At 35.9% G+C, this 22,583-nt stretch overlaps 1 protein-coding gene across 1 annotated transcript; it reads right to left on the reverse strand.

Moving 5' to 3' along the window:
• Window positions 1-8: 8 nt before the first annotated feature.
• Window positions 9-21,978, reverse strand: LOC121786293 (protein SHOOT GRAVITROPISM 6-like). The gene is made up of 51 exons (XM_042184899.1): window positions 21,841-21,978; window positions 21,635-21,725; window positions 21,460-21,514; window positions 21,227-21,358; window positions 19,768-19,839; window positions 19,197-19,287; window positions 19,005-19,100; window positions 18,373-18,451; window positions 18,211-18,274; window positions 18,014-18,117; window positions 17,690-17,798; window positions 17,119-17,208; window positions 16,430-16,507; window positions 16,167-16,234; window positions 15,978-16,077; window positions 15,730-15,903; window positions 15,078-15,167; window positions 14,898-14,963; window positions 14,675-14,773; window positions 14,522-14,596; window positions 12,942-13,001; window positions 11,814-11,903; window positions 11,348-11,469; window positions 10,490-10,619; window positions 10,307-10,386; window positions 9,734-9,869; window positions 8,992-9,073; window positions 8,331-8,476; window positions 7,649-7,729; window positions 7,475-7,575; window positions 6,648-6,886; window positions 6,460-6,569; window positions 6,199-6,327; window positions 5,979-6,053; window positions 5,754-5,887; window positions 5,587-5,659; window positions 5,277-5,408; window positions 4,762-4,943; window positions 4,565-4,687; window positions 4,408-4,468; window positions 4,235-4,330; window positions 3,326-3,426; window positions 2,384-2,489; window positions 1,562-1,675; window positions 1,402-1,476; window positions 1,216-1,314; window positions 1,061-1,132; window positions 867-952; window positions 686-779; window positions 501-608; window positions 9-413 (listed from the first exon to the last, which is right to left on the reverse strand). The coding sequence occupies exons 1-51, from the start codon at window positions 21,878-21,880 to the stop codon at window positions 234-236; spliced, it is 5,190 nt and encodes a 1,729-aa protein (XP_042040833.1). The 5' UTR covers window positions 21,881-21,978; the 3' UTR covers window positions 9-233.
• Between the last annotated feature and the right edge of the window lie 605 nt (window positions 21,979-22,583).

A 22,583-nucleotide genomic window follows, 5' to 3' on the forward strand; every position in this document is an offset into this window, starting at 1 on the left:
GCAGATCATTGGGGAATCAGGGCTATATTTGAAATTACATCAAATCAAAGACAAACTAGTGCACATGACATAATTGCTAAGCTGCAAGAGAATATTTACCTAAGTCCCAACTAATATACATCAAAACGTTACACAGTACACACACACACACACAAAATACACGCATATACACAAATGAATCAAATCACTTGGCATCTATACAATCATATCTGCAGTTCTCTTGCATCTGTGCTTCATGACCTCCAAGAAGATTCCGCTTCGCGTCCCACAATGAGTAAGTCTGGTGAATCCAGACGAGTGGATTTCCAAGAGGAATTGGTCGACTTCAGTAGCAAACCGAGGGCCAAAGAGCCTGTTGCTCTCACAATCGCGTCTGTCGATCTATTTATCTTCGCAATCAACATGCCGAAAACCTTAAAGAAAGACGAGCTTGTAACTTCAAAATTTTGTGGGACTGGGACTAACCGAAGAATGTAGTGTGTTGCAGTGGATGAATATACCTGACTTAAGTAAAGGGTGGAGATATGCTGAACACTTGAGAAAGTAACGATACTGCTACACAAATAAATGGCATTTGCTTGAATTACCGGCCAAGGTGCCTCAAAAGCCTGCACATATACACCCCGACTAACTCAGAAACAGGATACATATAGCGATTGCTGACATAGATGAAACGAATGCAGACCTGTATTAGTGATGCCATGTAGGTATCGATCCTGGACGACATATGTTGAGTAAAAAGCTTTGCGATATCTCGAAGAAAGTCTTCATAGTCACCTCTGAGGAAGAATTTGTGGAACAAAAGGATAAAGGTGAGTTCACAAGAAAGTGATCAATTAAAGCTTAGGTTGGAATCTTATACATACCTATGATCAGAGCTAAACCTATGTGTACTGGCAAGAGCAACCATACTATCAAGCTCCATCAACCGAGCAATGCTCTTGAACGTGTTCTGAAAGACCGTAAAGTATATCAAAAATCAACAATCATTATAAACATATGTAAAAGTGCATATCTTGTTGAAGGCACTGAAAATAAGCTTCTCTGAAGAATTCTGTACCCGGCAAGCTCGTCGCACGCCAAGATCATCATCATGCAGATGCAAGACCAAGCGCGGGAAGGCAGCAAGAACCTAATAATAATGTGTATTGTTGAATTGTCAGCTTTGGTGAAAAATAAATTTTTCCAAATATCAGGTAAAGCGAATCAACATACCTGCTCACGGAAAGCATCACGTTGTGGCCCAAAATCATATGTGCTTATTGCCCCAAACGCTGCAAATGCATTAGCTCGAATCTTTGCATTCATGCATACCTATTGCCAAAATGACTTGTTAAGCTTACTTGAAGATTGAGTAGCCTAACTCAGAAAGCTACGATGCAGGAGTATTGATAAACTTACTTGAAGATTACGTAGCCTAACTGAAAGATTAAACAAAATGGGTTCAACAGCTTCCGTGGAAGCAGATCCAAGGACCTAAAAAGGTCAGCAGTAGCAGAACAAATGAGATTTTTAATTGTGGTAAGGATTTGTTAACCGAGTGCAATATGAGATAAATCACCTTTTGCAGGCATGAGACAGCAGTTAGCTGAACTGATTCATCCGGGTCGTCAAGTAAAGCAACAATAACACTGAGAATCTGAATGGTATACTCAATAACACGGACTGGTGGCATCTGCACGGAATGCAGGGCAAGAGATGCGCATAAAAAATTCCCGAAGACAAATTATAAAAGTCACCAATATTCTCAATAATGTCCATATAGCAACATGCATCTCACAACAATAGACCATTTACAAGCACCCGCCCAATCATACCCACCAACCTCCACACTGTTCTATAACTACAAAAACGTATCTGCTGCTATCATTAGCTTCACCAATTGCTTATTTCAGTGACATGAAGTTTCCCCTTCTCTGCTTTATCTTGCTTAATAATCTCGTGGGATAACCCATCACAATCAGTAAAAGAAAAGAAGAGAGGGGCGCGGTGGAGTAAGCCGTGTGAATGTCTTTCACAACTGACTTTTTCATTTTCTCAAACATTCCCACCCAAAAAGAACTCCGTAAGCAACTGTTGAGCTAAAGATCAAGTGAAGACTACAAGTATAAATGCACAGATAACAGCAATAGTTATAATTTGTCAAACTTCTAGTTTCCATTGGTTGAATGAAGGATGTAGTCTTTTTAGATCCAAAGGTACAGGCTGAAAATCTTCATACTTCGTGAAACAAAGGTTGTTGAAAAAAGTGGGCGAACTAAGAGTTTTATAGTTGATTCTTAAGATGAGGGACTGAGAATTGTGAATCTGTTAAAGTTGAAGCACTATAATTCGGAAACTACTTTCTAGTTTCCCTAATATTGTTATTATTATAATAAACTACCTGTACAAGTCCTCTTAGACAAAGTCGCCTAACATTTGGAGAATCATCAGAAACATGTCGAGTCAATCCTTCAACCAGCTGCTCCAACAAAGGACCAAAACTCTCACTGCAGAATGATAAACGTCAGCAGGAGACATTAATATTTTAGAGCAAGAAAAAGTTACTACAACTTAAGCTAGACCAACAACCATCTACCCAAAACACATAATTTAGCTCTAAAACCAGGGAAAAATAGAAAACCATTTGAACCTTAGTAATAACGAGGATAGGAAGAACATATAACATCTATTTTTCAAAATAAAAGAAAGGAAATGAGACAGGACTGCTTTGAACACGAGTACAATAGGTTATTTTCATTGCATGACAAACTTCGAATAGCAGTGGTGAAATAAGAAAATCTCAGTGCACAAAATACTAGGGATATAACATTCTTTATTGGTGAAGGATTTAGCTGTCATCTATTTTCTTGAAGGCAACTTATATTAGATTTGCTCTCAAGAAAGTATAACTACATTTAGATTTATTCCCTAATCCCTGAAAGTGAGACAAGGAAATTTTCTCAAAAACCAGCAATTGCATAAGATTTCAGAGTCTAGATCAATATAATTTGAGAGAATGTTGCTAGCAGAGCTATGAAGCTTGTCATTGCCAAGCCATAAACAGGGCACACCAACCAAGACTCCCAGAGGGAAAAAAATATACTACCAATAAAATTGTTAGGTGCACAAGCTTTAACATTAAAAAACATATGTCATCATTGATCATTTCCATATAACTTGTATGCACAAATCATCTCTCAAGTTATAACTAACAATACAAAAGGGAGTGCAAAAGACACCAATCTTACTGCCAAACTAATAATCAGAAAATTGAGACCTATAACAAAGTCTGACATCTCACACACACAGAGACAGAGGGAGAGAGCATGGATTCTGAATATACCTGAACCTGACAAACTCTGACAGTGCAGCAGCTGCAGCTTCCCTCAGATACCTTGAGGGTCGATCCAGTGATTGACAAAGAATCAAAGAAATTATAGGGACCTGAGCATGATAAATTAGTGACAATAAGAAGTCATAAAATAAAGAAGCAAATGTGAATCAGCAATTAGACTGTATGAGTTATTTGTAACCTCACAAAGATGGAACTGAAACTTTTGAGGTATATAAACTTCACAAAGCTATAGGAATAACAAGAACAGATCCAGACAACAGGAAGGAGTTCAAAATGCTATTCAAATTATTATATCTTTCTAACATGCTGCCATATTTCCAGCTTGATTTAACTTGCTATTCATTCTATTATAGGTTTATAGTACTATCTTTGATCTTTCTAATATGCTTCAAGAACTGAACCCCCAAGACTCTTTTCCTTTGAACTGTAGTCTATTAAAATTTATTGTCCCATGGAAAAAAATTTAGTAACATGCGAACACATTTTGTACAAAATTATCTCAGTCGCTTTCCACTCCAGCTTGGTTTAACTTGCTACAATTTTGCAGAAAATTGCAATGAAATTTGACCCAAGACAGTAATATAAAAAATATTCATTTCTAGTTACTTGATGTTGAAATGGCTGCATGGTCCTAGAACTCTTATAGGGGCTCATGAAGCAATTCAATAATGCCATGGCATTTGTATAAGAAACTCGGAGCAACAAATACTCCAGAACTATTAGGACCAGTCATCACCCAACTTAACCAAATGTGCAGCATAATATATTCACTTTTTAGATGAGAATTTATTTACAGAATTCAGATATTCCCTCAGCTTCTATAGGTGATTTTACAACTATGCCTTCTGTGTGATTCAAATATCATCCTGCAATTAAGAGTTTGGTGGCAATAACTACCTCTTTTGGCCTTTTTATGGAAATACAAGAAGCCAGGTCCCCGATTAGACCAATCCATGTCTCCTCTTCATTTTGTTCCCTATCCCTAGCCAGAATCTGCATATGATTTCCTTTTTAATGCCTCTCAAACTCAAAACAGTTGTGAAACTTCCACTAACTAGTGGCTAAAATACCTTCCCCATCTCGAGATCACCAACACATTCGCAAAATGCATTAAATGCAACCAGTAGAGCCCTGAAAGTCATATTTAGAAGATTAAACAAAATAATTCAACAGCATCAATTGCTTTGGTATTTCTAGTGTAAATTTAGAAAAATATGCTAGTATTACCGCAGTGGTTCCGGCTGGCCAGAAATAGATAAACTATGACAAATTCCTAAGTGAAGCACAAGAGTTGCAAAGACCGCACCATAGGTTTGCTCCACAGACTTTTTTCCAACTCTCCCGCCACCTCTGCATATACAAGAATTAACCATTGACAACATAGACATTGATAGAGAATCATAATCACTCAATTAAAGATATACCTGAAGAAGGCAGTAAGGGCTACAACAGCAGCATGCAGCACATTATCTTCTAAATTACTTTCACCAACATTGTTGGAATTCTCCCCCTTAACCGCATCGCCTCGAAATATAGGTCTCTCATTCAGGATAGAGATTATATGCTCCAGGAATGAATATGAAAGAACTGTGTGCTGGGAAAATGCCTAATAATTTCAAGAAATAAAGGAAAATGAGGTATAACCGTCTCTATAATGGCTATTACAACACAACAGGACAACTGGCGCACAAGGTGCCCTCGCAGTTAGTTCTATGAGAAAATATTGCAGCAAATCTGAAAAATGGATAAGAATTAAGAAATGCCAGCCACAGTTGTTCATTTCTTTGACATTTATTGCTGTGTATTTCAACAGAATGGTCGAGTTACCTTTCTAGTTTGCAGGCTTTAGGCAAAATTATACAGTAGCATTGATGAAGATTTCAAACACATAAAAAGGAATGGTAATTAGATGTATATAGGTTGTAAAGTAGGAATTTACATGAAATACGTCCTGTACTGGCCAGCCCCCGCGTAATCTAGATACATCTTTTGTGGCTATATCTTTCTCAGCAGCAGCCAACACTTCATCAAAAACAATTCTTGAGGTTGTATTCTCAGCAAGAGAAGATATCTTTCGACAGTCAAAGTAAACTACTTACAGGACCAGATTTAATCATTTATTCAAAGCATTTACAGCTTTCATGAGCCAATAAAATACGCGATAAATAATCATGAATATCAACAGCAAAAAGATTTTTCACCATCATGACCAGGTAAAAGAAAAATAAATAAAGAACTAAAGAGGATACAGCATTAAGTGTTTCTTGGCGTACATACTTCTCAATTACATGGTTCGTAGCAGATAGCAAGGATTGCGCCGTCCTGATGACACATGCATAAGGATCTAATAAGTCAAAAGAATTACTAATTTATTTCTTAATCAAATTATGCTTCAGTCACAATTGTCTCTTTCCACCTTGAGATATCAGTGTCATTCAGCTCCCTACCCCTCTTAGTGATAAACTCAATCACAGCTTGAATCGCACCTTCGGCAGACTGTCTGACCTTGTCACATATAGCTGATGAGCTGCAATATAGGGCGGCTACAAGCTATAAAAAAATTGAGTGCTCTTTTTAGAAGCCTTCTAACTATCTAAGAAGTTAATGCATACACATAAGATCAGGACAATTAAATTATTACCTCGTCCTTAGTAAATAATGTACACACAGATGACACGACCCTGTTGAACACCTCTGATGGATCAAGTGATGCATCCTTATATGCAAAATTAGTAGTGAGGAAGACTGCTCTTGAATTGGAAGCAGAAATTCATAGCAAGGAACCCATCCCGCCTTTCTGCTTTTCCGTTAAGAAAGTATGATGAAGTAAAGTATCAAAGAAAATGTTATATTTGACTTACACTTCTTAATATAGAGATAACGTCCTCAAGAGCTGATAAAGCTCCATAACACAATTCAATATCAAGACCAATGCTTGAATTTGTAGACCTCGGTAATGAAAGGGATATACTGAAAAATAAATCAAGAATCTGCAGATAGAGAACATGATCAAAATAAACAGAATCAGAATAGATCAGCAGATATAAAGAGATAACAGCATAGACCATGTAATCTGGTTCTTGAATAAAGTAGGAAAAGGTAAGGCATCAGTAATTACTGACCTGCACAGAGCTTTTTCTAACTTCAGGGTTTGTATCTGCACAGCGTGACAGATATACCATGATTCTCTCCCCTAAACACAATGCATCACGACTTGGAGATACAAACGCACCTGAAATATAAAAGCCAGAATATCTTAAGCTTGAAATCATAGATGAGCAGTGAAAAGCAGAGACAGAGAGAAACTAACTTGGTAAATTAGAAAAATTATTATTCATAACACGGTCAATTCGTTTGTTATGGCTGCAACTTCCTTGGCAACCAAGTGCACAGTAACCACTAACACATATAGTCCGGAACTTCTGAATCATCTCATATGCCGCAAGACAGCCTCTCTTTCTCTTATATTCCACAGAGGAAGAAACATATGGATCAATCTGTCTCAATATATGCAGTAGCTGTTCTGCTCGACTTCTTCCATCCTCCCCGCTAATGAGAAAAAGACAAGTTAAAACAGCGGATGACTGTATTCAAGAACAAAGTTCTATACCAACAACCACAGTGAATAGTGACAACACGTCAGATGTTTGCCAATGCGATGTGACTAATCAAAATAATAATGATAAACCAGACACTCAGCTGCATCCATATGACCTGATGAAGAAATGCCTATATCTTAATCAATATTTACATTAACTGGAACAACAATTTCTGAAAATTCATCAAAGGCTGCTGCCCCTATTTTTCTAGGAAGGAAAAGAATCTACTGGATATACGTCCAGCCTTACAAAGAAAAATTGAACAAAATCCCCACTAATCTATCTAAAGAATAAGGAGATATGAAGAATAAAATAGTTTCTTCACAAGGCATGTGATTAAATACAGATCAGACTAGATCATATATACTAGAAGCATTAAACTAATTCTCAAAGTACATTGTTCTAGAAATATCCCCTGTACAGTGGAAGCAAGGACTTCAACGAATCTGTGTCAAACATACATAAATATCTCTAAAGTAATTTTCAACTAACCATGCAAAACCAAAAATATAGACCGGGCAATAATTGAAGGAAGTACCTCGTAACTAAAATCGCACAGAGAAGTGTAGTAAGGTTGTGTATGAGACCATTAATAACATCAGGGGGGTCATCTGGTAAACCAAAAAATCCCAGAGTGGCCTGTCAAGAATGTAAAATACTCAGCACCATAACCACATAGTAGCAAGAAAAATTGCATAGTTGCATCTTCCACCTTAAGAACATGGTTCCTTGTTTCAGTTGTTAACTTTGGCTCCACAGAAACCAAAGTTGTGCAAGCACTCAAAGCAAGGCACTGTATAGAAGAGTCCAGGTTCAGGAACAACAGAAAGGAAATGCTGGCAAGGAAGATAATCACAAACGAAAAACACAAGCTAACAGATGTACAGTAAAAAAGATTGGGGGAAGACAAGCAGCTATCGTGCATGCAAATCTAGTCATTTTAGCACAGATGAACCAACGATAATAGGGAAAATGACATAGATAGCAAGAAAAGACATGTTCTACAAAAGATGAGAACATTCAGTCATTATAAGCCATCACCCAACCCTTCTATCGTGCTACTTCAATGAGTGAGTGCGCATCCAGTTACAGAATAATATTGTGGCACCTATTTCTAGGGCTAATTTACAGGAAGGGTTATTTCCTCTAATAGAAGTACGCAGTGTCTAGCCAAAAGTCCTTTACTGTCAAGCTTTTCTAACTATCATGAAAATTTAGTTCTGTACTATTTCCAGGTTGCAAGCAATGACATATTCCAAGGAGAAATTTCCAAGTATAATACACATCAGAAATGGGGATATTATGCATTGATAAGGTTGGAGGTTCTAAGCTGGTAGGTTCAGGAAAATACTGCATCAAATACTAAAGACAGATCAAGACTCCCAACAATAAACCTGAGTGTTCAATAAGTGCAGGTTCGAATCAGAAATTCCATCTTCATCATCTCGGCCCATCAAAGTTAATATGTAATCAAGAAGCACATCTCTCCTTTTCAGTGGGAATGATGTACCACTTTCAGCAGCGCCGATAACAGCCTGACCTGCATTCTCAAAATAATATGATCATTATGAATGTATGAAATAGATCAACCAAAAATAAAGTACCTCATGAATTATAAATTTACAGCAGGCATAGCAATACAGAAGATGCATAATTATCCCCACACAACATGTTACGGCAACATGTATGTTAATACATAACCACAGCTTGGACAAGTATTCACTATTTCCAGCAACATAGGGGAATAGATTAATATTTCTCATAACCTTTTTCAGTTATACAGATTCATAAGGACTTAAGATCAGCCTCTGATCCCTCCTTGCAGAAAGGCAAAACCTCTCATTTTAATTGTTTTGATTTCTCCATTAACCTTGCTAAAGATTATATACAATTTGCAATCATGTGAAATTATATATTTTGAAACCAAACCATTTCATGATGGATGAGATGGCCATATTGCAAACAACACTTGGAAATAGAAGTTATAAAATAAAGATGCCATCATGAAGGACGAGATATGCACATTCCGTTCAACAGTAAAATTAAATTACAAACCTAGCAAATCAATAGCTGTGATAACTGCCTGCTTTGCTGTAGGATGGCGAACATTAAGAAGACGTGAAAGCATATTGGTCCCCTGTCATAAGCAGAAAAATATATCAAAGATAATATATCTAAATTAACACATAAAGCAGATGGTAGAAGCCAAAACACAATAGACTGGGGAACAATTCCCATCCATCAAGACAACATGCTAAGAAACTGCATAACTGTTTCTGATGGTTATATAATTGCATCAACTGACTAAGCACTATCATATTATCTTTGAGATTTTATTAATATTTAATTTAATTTATTGAGTTTATCATCTTGGTGATATTATATTTAAACGAAAGTTTTGATACTATGTGCAGTGTCGGTATCATTTTGAAGAATTAAAAAGCTGTGCGTATTTGCAGAATCGATGGAGTTTATTCCCTTTTAATTAAACTTCTGTCTCCTCATTTAGATTAGAATGACACCGACAGCAATAAGACAATTTATTCAAAAAACTGGTTAAATCCAGTTAATATGCATGCATTGGCACATGTTTCCAAATGTTAGTAAGTTTTACCAGATACATTTTCAATCCAAGTGTTTTGAGCAGTTGCTGAGTCAAATGAATTATGTGAAGTTATGTTATGCTATGCTCTTATTCTAAAGAAAAACACACACATGATGAAGACTCACGAATAGAATTCTCAACTAGGAAGACGTAGTAAATCAATAACATAATAAAGCAATGGTTCCACTGTACCACAAGTGCATCTATTCTGGCCTCAATGACTGTAGATGGAGCATACTTAGCAGCATAACCATACATAAGAGCCAAAGCGGCATGAATGTCATCTGATTCTTCCATTTTAGCTCTATCAGAAAAGAATGATACAATCCTGCAATGGTGGTTGTCATGTGTAGCAAGATAGAGTGAGAGCATTGATGCATGGCGGTTGTTTACATGCATTTGTTATCATACTAAACTGAAACTGCAAATAAATCTAGATATATTCTTAAGTACCCAGATGCAGCATGCTCATATATAACTAAATGCAAGATATAACGAGATTTGGCAACATCTTTCTTTACATCATGACTCTTAAAATCGAATCATTCAACACTATATCTTGACTCTTTAACATCAATCCTTCAACACTCATACATGATTTTTGTACTTCAAAGCCATCCCATGTGAGTGAAAACTATACCCGTGATTCTTACATCAAAAGTGAAAACATGATCCGCATACATGTATGTGAATCAGATCCCATAAAATTTTGAGGACAAGAAGACCTGTAGGATTCAAATCAACTCATAAGCTACCGTCAATTACCTTTTAAAGAAACTATCACCAACATTATCGAGAATGTCTTTAAGCTTATCCAGAACAGTGTCCAAGTGTGATGCAGCAACCTTTGTGTAAAGAGGGCAGCCAAAAGCATCATTTATTTACCATTATTACTAGAAATCTTCTTCAATGTATTGAATTGATGCATGCATGTTAAGTAGTGATTACCAGTCCCATGGCCTTGGCTAAACCAAGCCTATTCACTGGCAAAGCAATGTTAGCTTGTGTGTACATCAAGTCAATCTTATCATGGACATAGGATCTGTCATGAACTTTCTGAAGCAAAATACCTAAGCATCTGCACTAGGATAAAATACAATTTATTTATTTCAGCTCTCCATCTGGATAAGAGGCAGATCATGCATGCAAAAATATTTAAGCATGTAGCTTCATATAGATTAGGACAGAAGGGCATAGTACAGTCATACCTTAGATTCCCTTTGCTTTGGTTAAAATTATTGCAAGCTCAACAATACTTATGAAGTTCATTAAATAATTATATGAGATTATTTCATTTATTCACCTTCTCCAATCTCAGTCTCTTAAAATGGTTACAATTTTAAGGCACAGTAACAACTTTTATGCATATCAATCTACATATATAGAGAAAACAATATGATCCTGGAAGTATGTACATCTATATTTTTAGTACCAACACAAGCCAATGCGAATAGATAAAGTAGCAAAAAAGAGTAGAATCATCAGGAAAAAAATTAAAGGTAAAAACTATACATAAACCAGCTAGTCGTCAAGAAGATAAAGAATCATACACACACTAGAGTTCCTTTCCTGAAATTGTAATGTTGAAAGCATCAACTATCAAGATATATCCAGGGGACACAAGATAAATACTTGCTATACAAAAATCAATGAAACCAAACCAATGCGTCAGGAAAAGGAGTTGTTGGAAGACTTTCAGTCTCATCATTCAGGTTATGGTGGATTTTGAGACTGCAGATAATTTAAGTAGAAGATACAGTACCTCTTCCTTAGACATAAGGAAAAGGGAGAACTAATGCATCTTACCTGTGGAGCAGAGCAGAATGCTCATCCTCAGATGAATAAAGTTCATACTGTTTAGCAAAAGAGTTCCCCAGAGATATTGCCCAATCAGGATCCCGAATCACATCCAACGACTCCGCAACAAACTGTTTCCACAGACAAAGATTATATCCCTATCCACAATGCAATATGAAACTATATAAAACCACAATCTACAGCATCAAGAGCAGAAAACAGACAAAGATTATATCCCTATCCACAATGCAATATGAAACTATATAGAACCACGATCTACGGCATCAAGAGCAGACAACATATGCAAAGTACAACTAAAGGAACTGTATCACTGTTAACCAACATTATCTTCCTTATAGTGATGTGGCTATATAAGTCGAAATAATTTTGACTTGGCACGTCCCAAAAACTTTTCCAGTCTATAACGGTTATGAATGAGATGCATCAATTTAGAAAGAAAGACAAACAAGCTTACATTAATAACCATGTCATCCCAAGTCTCTTGATATAATGGATCTTGCTTTAGGTCTTCTGGATCACTCACATAAGCTTTCATTTTTGGAATCTAGAGCTTGCAAAAGAAGACAAACAGTTAGAAGAGAACTATAATATTTTATCTAGCAACTAAACATGTGCATGCAATCTAGATCATAATGCTGGAAACATTAAAAGATAGTAATACGAGATTCAGCAATATCCTCTGTTTTATATCTATCAACCAATCAGGAGCACGCAATCTAGCTCACAATGGCCGTGCTTAGAATTATATGAATATAAAAAGAGGTTAGATTCAGCAATACACTCAAATATGCAGCCATACCATTCCAACTACAAAGTAAGGATCTACTGCACAGAGTATGCCAAAAAAACATATACCAGTACGCGAATTTATAGGAGGCATTCATATTATGACCCTGAAAAACAAGGCCATAAATTATGCAAGGAGTTCATCATTGATGCTACTATACCATAATGTTACACAGTGGGTCAATCTTCTATTTCTCCCCACCCAGTTCCATAGTTCTTTCAGTTCCATCCTTTGACTTCATGATACTTGAAAACACAATTAATTACCGCATGGTATAATCCTATCAGTAAATAAAATTACCGTTGACCAAACGAGGCCATAATTTATGCTTGGATTTCATCTTTGATACTCCCTCCATCCCACCGAAGATGACACACTTTCCTTTTTGGTTTGTCTAAATCAAGATGACCCATTACTAAAAATAGAAATATCTTTATCTCTACTTTATTCCCTCTCTCTTACTTTATTCTCTCCACTTAACACACAAAATAAAGCTGCATAAAATCCCGTGCCGCCCAAGGAAGGGGTCATCTTCCTTGGGACGGAGGGAGTACTACTCTACCCAAAAGATACACAGTGGATCAATCTGCCATTGTCCACGCCGTGGGATAGTTCGTTGTTCTCATCCCTCAACTCCATGGAACTAAAAAAACACATTCAATTACCACATAGGGTTATCATATATAGTAGCACAAAACTACCTCAAATTATTCATATAAAAGCAGTCCACAGAATAAAAATATAAAAGCAGTTCTTAAAAAAATTAACAGCAAACAAAACATCAAGCTGCTATACCTCATCTTGCCAATATAAGATCATATTCCTTGGAAATAGAGAAGCTAACTGATTCAGGACCTGCAAAATATATATAGATGTAACGAACAGAAAAATCTGCCCAGTTTCCATGCTGCAGAACAATTCATTTTAAGGAGATAATTTATGGTTTCAAAAATTAGTGCTTCGAGATAAAGGGCATCGGATGAGTATTCCTGTGATTTTGTATCTTCAACACAGGCACCAACTAAAGCCGGAGTTGTTTTGAAATGATCATAAGAAATTTTAAAGATTGCTTGAAATTGAACGTAATGTCTTATCTAATTGAAGGACAATCAATGGATAGCTGGAGAAAATTAAACTATTTTGCATCTTAACAGTACAACTCTCTAATAGGTTATATAAATCTCATTGCACTAAACAACAACATCCAATCTTGTGTGTGCATGTTTTAGCATGCAGTGACTGGACCAAACTGAAATTCGTTCTTCAAATAGCATAGCACATTAGAACCATATAATCACCCGATTCACCCCTCTCCATTAATCAAATGATTTATATTTTTATTATCGATGTTCAAAACTCAAAAGTTGTGTTCTTTTGTTAAAAAAGGAATATAAATGGAAGACAGAATAAACTGAAAAGGGAAAGAAATAGTCTAATAAAATCAAGAAGACGGACTTTATAAAATGGTATATTTGTCTATGGGTAGAAATACTCCTTTTTTATGTAGGTGAACAATACTTGGTATCAAGCTAACACCAGAGACCAAACCAAGTCTAAATCGCATGATTTTCTTCCGTCAACTAATGTTCTTAAACCTTCCCTGACCAAGCTCAGCCCAGCAATCTCAGATAAAAAGCTCTTACGAGAGAGTCTGCACAGCATTCTAGGCACAAACGAAGGAGCACTTTTACAAGTATGTTTCACCTATCCAGATTAATAATTTAATAGTCGTTAAACCCTACAACATGCATCAAGTATTTCATAATTCTCTTAAATTGAAATAAATAAATAAAATTCACAGGTTTCCCACCTGGTTGTTCACATAAGTATGTGGCCAAAGTCTAAAGTTCTAATACCGACTATCATTAAAGGAAAGAAAGAGCAGAGGCTTCATCTACTAAGATTATCAAAAGTCGATTAGATTCTAAAATAAGTGACGGGATCATTTAAAACTCTCTTCGATGAATTAAAGTCTGTACAAATCATCATATGCATCATTGTAAGCATTATTTCCAGGAATACTTGCTAGTTGAATTTCAAGCTGTGGATATTAACAATCATTCTTCAATAATACATGACTGTGATATACTCCCTCCGTCCGCGAATAGGAGTCCCACTTCTTTCCGGCACGGATTTTAAGAAATGTTAAGAAAAGTGGGTGGAAGAAAGTTGGTGGATTATGGGCTCCACTTGTATATAGTAATTAGTTTTAAATGATATGTGAGTGAAATTAGTTGTTGGAATGTGGTGTCACTTTACCACTTATGGTAATTATGAACCGGGACTCCTATTTGCGAATGGACCAAAATGGAAAAACATGACTCCTATTCACGGATGGAGGGCGTATATATCAGACAGTGGTAAAGAAAACTTACAGCCAGAATATTAGTCACCAACTGCTCTCTCGCGAGTGGATTGTGAAGAAGTACCACGAAACGTGCAAAAAGATCCTATATTTTTATGTTTTTCAGGTGATAATTTTCTATCAGAAGAGTAATTAATAAAATTACATCAAGTACATATCTAACCTCTGGACTAGGAAGATCTGCACGAGCTTTAAAATCAGAAACAATTACATCACTTTGGGTATTTTTATGTCTGCATAATTCTGAGATGCACCGGCAAACCTGCATAAAACATCAAACCACCGAGAAGAGAAACGCAATTTACATAATGAGGATGTGATCCAGCAGATAAAAATCGGTGGAATCTTGAGACAAAATGCTAGAGATTCATTTTAATGTATCTTACTGTGGCAACTGCTCCAGTGTAAATCCGTGGTATGATCATTTTCAGCAAAAATGGCCAGAGGACATGCTGGAAGTTTCAAACACACTAGCGTTATTAAATTTTCAAACATAATCAGCAAAAGAGGATTATGGAGAGAAGAGAGAACAACTGAAAAGGGAACTAACCGGGGCATCAACATACCTCCATTTCAGGAATGGTCACTGTTATCAAAAGGAGACCTTTTTCACAGGTGTCACGTAGTTCAGTTGGAGATACGCCTCCAATCTTCACCTGCAAAAGATCCAAGGGTTTATAAACAAAAAAGAAGGCTATGTGAGGACAAGCATTTAAATTTTCTACGAGGTTCATTCAGATTCTATACTTCCCCGTGGATGTTCTGGCATTTGTTTTCTTCAAAATAACTCATTCCCTATGTGTTCAATATGTCAGGACTACGACCACTAGTACCATTTGGAAAACCTATTCTTCGACTTGATGGTGTTCAATAAGTCTCATATTATTATTTGAAACCCAAATTAATAACTATTCTTCAAAAGATATTTCAGTAGGCAAACCAAATTAAAGCACGGGATCAAGTAAATATCTTCTTCTGATCATTCAAGTACTGTATTCTTACAATAGGACGGCTAAAAACAAATCTTACACTGTTCATAATATTTGCAGTTCATTTGATATAGAATGTAGCATATTTATACATGCACACACTGTACTGTGATGAAGTAAGTAAAGGAGTCACTCTGTAGTGTATTAATATCACATTCGATCAACAGATGATCATGTTTTCACCAATATACAGTCATACAGAGCCAGACATTCTAAGTAGACAACCAACCTCTGACTTCTTGTACATGAAAGGATTGAAAGAGCCAGCCGACTTCATAAAATCCATTGAACTCTCAGTATCTTCCCCATTTAAATCTATTGTACAGTGTCGTACCAAGTATTCCACAAATAACTCCCCTGCTGGACCAACCAAGTAACAATGGGAAGCCATAACAACTATCAACTGCAATTGAAGATAATGATAAGTTCAAGCCTATTGTATATGAAAACATTCCAATTTTGCTACAGAGACACTACCTCAGAAAGTGCTTTGCAGACAGCCAAATCACTCTCATCCAACAAACTTTTCACTGCTTCCACTAACAAAGGCCTTTTAGCATGCCAAGATTCAGACAATCTTGAAGGAACCAATGAGAGCATAAGCTGGTAGAAGATCTTGAAATCCAAAAATTTAAAGAAGAAGAAGAAGAAAGAAAGAAAGCTAACCTAGGTAAAAGATGCTTTAGGACAGAAAGCGCACCAAAAGTAAGAGGATCTTCTTTTGACCTGCATTTCTGGAACATACGTCATTCAGATGCCATACAAAAGATATTGAAATCCAACATTTTAAATTTGTTTTTATTTTCATCATTTCTTGGGGCTTAGATGATTTTTACCAGGGGGAAGGGGTTTCATGTTGAACCTTATGCCTTATATAAAAATAACCAAAAGAAATTGCACTAGTACAATATTTCATAAATGTAACCCACATAGAGAAGGAATGCGAACAAATCTTCCGGGTAAACCTGACCAACTGTGAGAAAGCAATATTGAACTTCATTGTAGGTCTGCAAATACATAGCATACATCAGATCACCTAAAGTAGAAGATTGTATTGGCCAAAAGCAAAAGAAAAAAATTATGAAGTAAGATGCAGTTACTATAACGCAGGGAAAAATTCAGAATTTGGTATATCTCACAGTTAGGAGGGGGAGGGGAGTCCAAAACTATAATGTTTCTTCATGTTCTAAGGGTACTTCAGGAGAAAAGATCTCGATTAGGAAAATTCATAATTGACTAATATAAAACCTTGAAATCATGGGCACCCTGAAATTTGTGTTTTACTAATTGGAGTCTTCATATATTGAGAGGGTTGTTAAGAGTTTAGTTTAAGGATGGAAATATACGGTAGGGCCTCGTTAGAGAATTGGCCTCGCAAGAGGATTAAGATCTGTTTCATTTCAGTTTATACATCACTTATATTTTCTGTTCTTACTGTCCATTGTCAGTCTTTCTTGCCTCTTTTCTCTAACACTGGTTGAGTGTTTTAGCTAATTTATGTTCCACTTTCGGATCTTAACACTTGTGTAATTTAACTCCCTTTTGCATCGGTAACATATTCCTTTTCATATTAAGTTATGTATGCTTATAAACACATCAGAATGCCACTAGAATATACCTTCAGTCCCACTGGAAAATTTGACTGCTGGTTATTGTCATTACTGATACAAACCACAGGAAGAAGTGTTGACAATATGACAGTGAGATCCTGCAAAATCACAACCCATATAAGACTATGAAAACTTGGAGGAAACAAGTGGACAGGTTTACTGAATCAAAAAAACAAAGGATTTCATCATGTAATTTCAAACCTATACATATATATAATACCTGATGCACTTCAAACTCGTAGTTGTTTCAGTTAGAAACTGCATCATGTAATTTTCTAGTATATGTATTCCTACCACAACTATCCACTGATTGGGTCAACAGTAAACTGTCCCTATTTCATATTGGGGCAATATGATATAAGAAAACGTTAAACTAAAAAATTGTAACAATTGTTCAACCTCGTTTGATAAGAACATTGCTATAACTCATAAAATCAAGCAAACCACAATTCTGTAGGTAACCCCAAAATGAGAAAAGGTAGACCAAACATATTAGAAACCCTTCTGGGATGATGCCAAACATGCAGTAAAGCCTGAAACTTCATCCTTTACAACAGTAAAATCACAACTATATTCAACCTCAAAGTCCAGCAAAGGCGGGCCACTTTCTGAAAGTAAAGAAGCATTCAAGAGATTGTGGAGACTACATGTAGCCACAAATGCTGCAACTTCTTGATCTTTCTTATACCTGTATTAGCAGAAAAGGAGGGAGGAGGAAAAATGAAAAAGGAAATATTAGACATGTTATTCAATTGATAAACAAAATGATACCCATATCAGATAACTATCGGCCAGCCAGATTTAAACTATGATCAAGGGGGGTCTACAGCAAGAACATCGGAAATTATAGTGAACTGAGAAGATTCAAGATATATAAACAAACATATCAAGCAAGCAGCTCACAGTTCCAACATAGTGGGCACTAATCTTGGCAAAGCCGACTTCAATTGCGTCCGAGTAACTAGACCAACCATCTGGCCTAATGCCTCGACTGTAGATATGCGAACCTACAGAAGCAAAACAAGTTATATCGTTGACAGGGCCCTGGCATTTCTACTAAACTTTGGCAGAGACAGTCAATTTAAATATAAAACGGAAACCTTGAGATCACGTGAAGCTGCCCAAACTCTCAATAGAAGCTCAAACACAGAGTTCAGGAAAGACCTGCGCCAAAAATGGATCAGCACAACCAAAAGCAACTTTGTGCAGAAAATGGTGTACTAAGTATGCAGAATACAGAAAAGGCTATACACAAGCCTTACATGACATCACCATCAATGGCTGTATGCAGCGGGAAATCGATGCCATACTGGGAACAGGCTTGACACCACGACTTGAATGCTGAAAAGAAGACAAAAGAAGTCTTGATGTAAGTTGAGTGTGCTGTAAAGTTTTTGTTGGACTATGAATATCATAATATGATGCCATTTCCACCATGTACTAATAAATCAATAAGAAACCAGCCTAAAATGGATTGCTAAAGAAGAAGTTAACTGAAACAGCGGCATAAATGTCCATTATGATCTTCTTCCCAATCAGAGATCTATAGTTTGTACTAAGTTCGTGTATCACAGGGATCTGAAAATTGTTTCTTCAACGAGCATGACATCTAAAGCCAATTTACTCTACAAGAACAACGCAATTTCACCCCTATTGAGCTGAGCACCCAATAGAGTTGTTCATGTTTGACAGTTTGAGTCAAACTATCATCAACGGCCCACATTATCATCAAATCCCATCATCTTAGCTACTCCTGTTTGTGTCTTCAATAATAGAATGGTCAGGCTAGAGGCAAAGCATCCGTGACTCTCTTGATATTCAATGAAATATTGGAGCGCTAGCGTAAAGAAATCACAAGCCACCTCGTAACACAGATGCAACAAAGTTAACATACCATTTGCAAAAATAGGTCGATGTATGTCTTTTACATTTCCAAGAATAGGAAGAACTCTTGTAAGTACACCTTTGAGCCGTGGAGTGAACTGAGAAGCTTCACATATAAAAAAAAAATAGACATCAACTAACATTTAAAATACTATATATAACTATAAATATCAGAGCAAACAGACGTGGTACACAGGAATACCATCAGATGAAGCAAAATCTGCAAGTATTTGAACCATTGCGGGAAGAGCTGAATTTGTTCCAGAGAGATGAAGAAATATTTCATCCATCATCTGAAAAAATAAGTAGATAAATATGTATTCTATCTCTGCATCAGGTCAACAGACAAGTTGTTGACACTTGTTAACATTTATAACTTATGACTTCGTGTAGCTCATGAAAATAGAATTGGCTACAATGAGTAGCCATCAAACTGATAACAATATGATGTACCTATAGGCACAGAACTCTGGCAGCAAACCAATAATTCAAGTCGCGGTAAAATTAAAATGTATACTTTGCCCAAATGACAAATACATAGATGATTCAGCTCCAACACAAAATCGACTACCATTATTAAGGTTACGAAATACTTTTCATAAAAAAAGTGAAAGATCAAACTAGCAGAAGGTTTTAAGTTAGCTAGAGAAATGTGAACGTGATTGCAGAGAAGTACTACGTGTGATGGTAAAAGCATAATTGGTCAAATGGCAAAAAACAAAGGAACATGCTTTACCTGCTAAGTCGTCTAAATTGATCTAAGCAAAACTTACAAGGTCAGGCAGGTGTAAACCTAATGCAACAAGTACACCCGATGCAGCCTTCTGCCAATCAGCATTAAGTTCCTGGAAGAAGAAGATAAAATGAGAAACATTTCTATATTGCATAATGTGTATATACCCACAAAAAAATGAAAGCATTCGACCAAACAGCATTTGAATCATTTATACGAGTTCTACTAGGAATTTATAAGTTGTGAACTGGATTTAGACATTATCAAGCTAATGAGTATCTTCAGATATTCGATCATGGACCCTATGAAGCTATGAACTTCAGAAACTTCTATTTTTCCCTGGCACTTCACGAAATTTTCATTTTTTGATGAAGGTTATCTGAATATATAAGTAAATGCTACAGCAAGAAGGAAAAATGTCCTTAAGTTGACTGAAACTGAGTGACTTTTGTCTAATTTAATCCAATAAGATCTTCTTAAAATCTAAACTAAAACAAAACCAAACATTAAGCAAATATTTTAATTAAATACTTACTTTCCTAGTATTTTGATTTCCTTTCAGTTTACCAGGAACTGCAAATTTTGCCCTTCAATATGTTATGTCATGTGGGTAAAAGATTGATTTATTGGGTTGTTGCTTTGGGACATGGACAATGTGCATATAGTTCGAGGAAATATCTAAGCTGACTGCATTGCAGTTTCTTTAGATGTTATATAACAAAAAATGTCAAAAACTTAAGAGTACTTGTATTTTGACATTGCACATATTTACCGGAACTAGAAAAAATAAACTAATACTAGCATTTGCTGAACTAAAACTTATACTACTACTATAACTTAAAAGCCTTTTGATTTTTCCAAGATATATTAACCAGGGTGATCAAAGCCTCAAAATGTGTTTAATATACGACTTCCGTGATTAAATTTGAAAATAAATAAATAAATGAAGGATACTCCAGTAAGAATTTTATCAACTCCAATAATTTGCTAAAATCAACAAGAGAGGTGATAGTTGAATTTTGAAAACTTTCCCAATCTCTATTAAGACCCAGCCAATAAATCATTATCGCCATAAAGGAAGTCAAGAACTATAAGTATGAAAAAGGACTAGATCATTTCAAGTACTCAGAGAACTATGTCAATGAAGCTCACAAGAAGCATCTTAATTGCTCTCTGAAGAATCTCAACAAAACTCGAGATTCGATTGCGTTGTTAAAATTTTGTGCTAGTTCAGAGCTAAAAAATTAGATGTAGTGAAAATGATGACTTAATGTATCAGCCGAACAGCATCTCCATTGCTCTGACAATAAGATCAATTAAAATCTGAAGAGCTGTTTAAGCCTAAGTTCGTAAATGTTAAAAACCATTCTGGCTCGGACAGTTAAGCTTTTAGAATAGGCAAAAAAACAACTAATATGGCATTAGAAGAGTTTAAGCTTGGCAAGGTCGCTAAGATATATTCTGTACATGCAAATGCGTGCAACTTAGTTTTACTGTACCTTGGTTGAGATGATCTCAGCAGATGCAACTTTAGCAAACTTTGCCATATATTGAGGATCCACTTCAGCTTTATTCAATGCACGAATTGCCACAGACATAACTTGAAACAATCCAGCAATATTCCCAAATCTCTGAAATATATATACAATGCTCATTCATTAACACTGATATCTTACTAACACTAGATAATTACACAATTTGTGCACAGACGATATCATAAAACGAGGCATACCCTTCGACCACCACGTGACACTGTCGAACAGCAATCGAGAACCAGAAGCGGATTCCTGTAGGCATTGAAGAAACCAATATGAACCAAACAATTCATTTCATCACGATACAAACATCAACGAGCTCAAAATTTACAATCACTGAAACAAAATGGACAAGCATGAGCAATAAATTACACGGAAGCAATGTCCTTCAGAGTATCGGCCGACGCCTCTCTTACCACCGGCGACTCGTCCGCCAACGACGAGACGAGAACTTGAACTGCCTCTGAAAATTTTGAAAGGAATCCACACACAACAAAATTTGGAGTTCAAGCTATCATTATTAGGAAATGCACGCAAAAAATTGTTCGAAATTGAATCGGAATTGTCATCGAGAATACCAGGAGCAGGCACGGAATTGCCGGAGCTGGACGACGCCATGAACGCTGGAGAATGCTGAGATCGAAGGAAAAAAATATATTAAGAAAAAAGAGGAAAATGCTTAACGGTGCGCTGTCGCAACTCCTTTTTAACAGTTTTTTTTATTGTTAGTAGTTCATTAATTAATTTAATCTTATTTAATATAATAGTGATTTTATAAATTACATATCACATCATCATCTTAAATCTAATCACAACAATATCATCAAAATTACATTTTATTCTCCTCCATTTCACTATAACCAATTTATATTCATGACGTCCCTACCTAAAATAAATCATTTCCTTTTCAGCAAAAATTACTAATACAATTAATCTCTTTTAGGTAATTCTCTTTTGTTCCATCTACTTTCGTTTTCCTACTTTGTTCTCTTTTAACTTAACTATCTAGACATCAGTTTCTTAAATCTCATATAAAAAGTATTCGCATATAACTGGACGAATGAAGTAATTTTTTACATTAATATCTGTTTCATGGACCTGGTGCCTAGTGGTCTCAAATCTCAATGCGATTTTTGTTACTCTAATTAGTAGTACATTTTTCGTTCTTTATGTACTTAAATTCATGTAGCGTGATAGATTAAAATTTGAATTGGTGATTTCTAGAAATTCATTTATTAACGTATGTTTTATGTGTTTGTCCACAATTTGAGACATCTCGTGTCCATATCTACATGTCTACAAATATTTGTTGAGACTTTAG

This window comes from Salvia splendens, chromosome 22 (assembly GCF_004379255.2).
Source record: "Salvia splendens isolate huo1 chromosome 22, SspV2, whole genome shotgun sequence".
Lineage (NCBI taxonomy): Eukaryota > Viridiplantae > Streptophyta > Magnoliopsida > Lamiales > Lamiaceae > Salvia > Salvia splendens.

Excerpts from the sequence above, each read along its gene's own strand:
- LOC121786293 (XM_042184899.1), bottom strand. The coding sequence starts at position 21,880 with ATGGCGTCGTCCAGCTCCGGCAATTCCGTGCCTGCTCCTG. Across the intron at positions 15,168-15,729 it reads TCATGTACAAGAAGTCAGAG|GTGAAGATTGGAGGCGTATC; the intron begins GTTGGTTGTCTA and ends GATCTTTTGCAG. Across the intron at positions 4,469-4,564 it reads GGCCAGCCGGAACCACTGCG|GGCTCTACTGGTTGCATTTA; the intron begins GTAATACTAGCA and ends TATGACTTTCAG.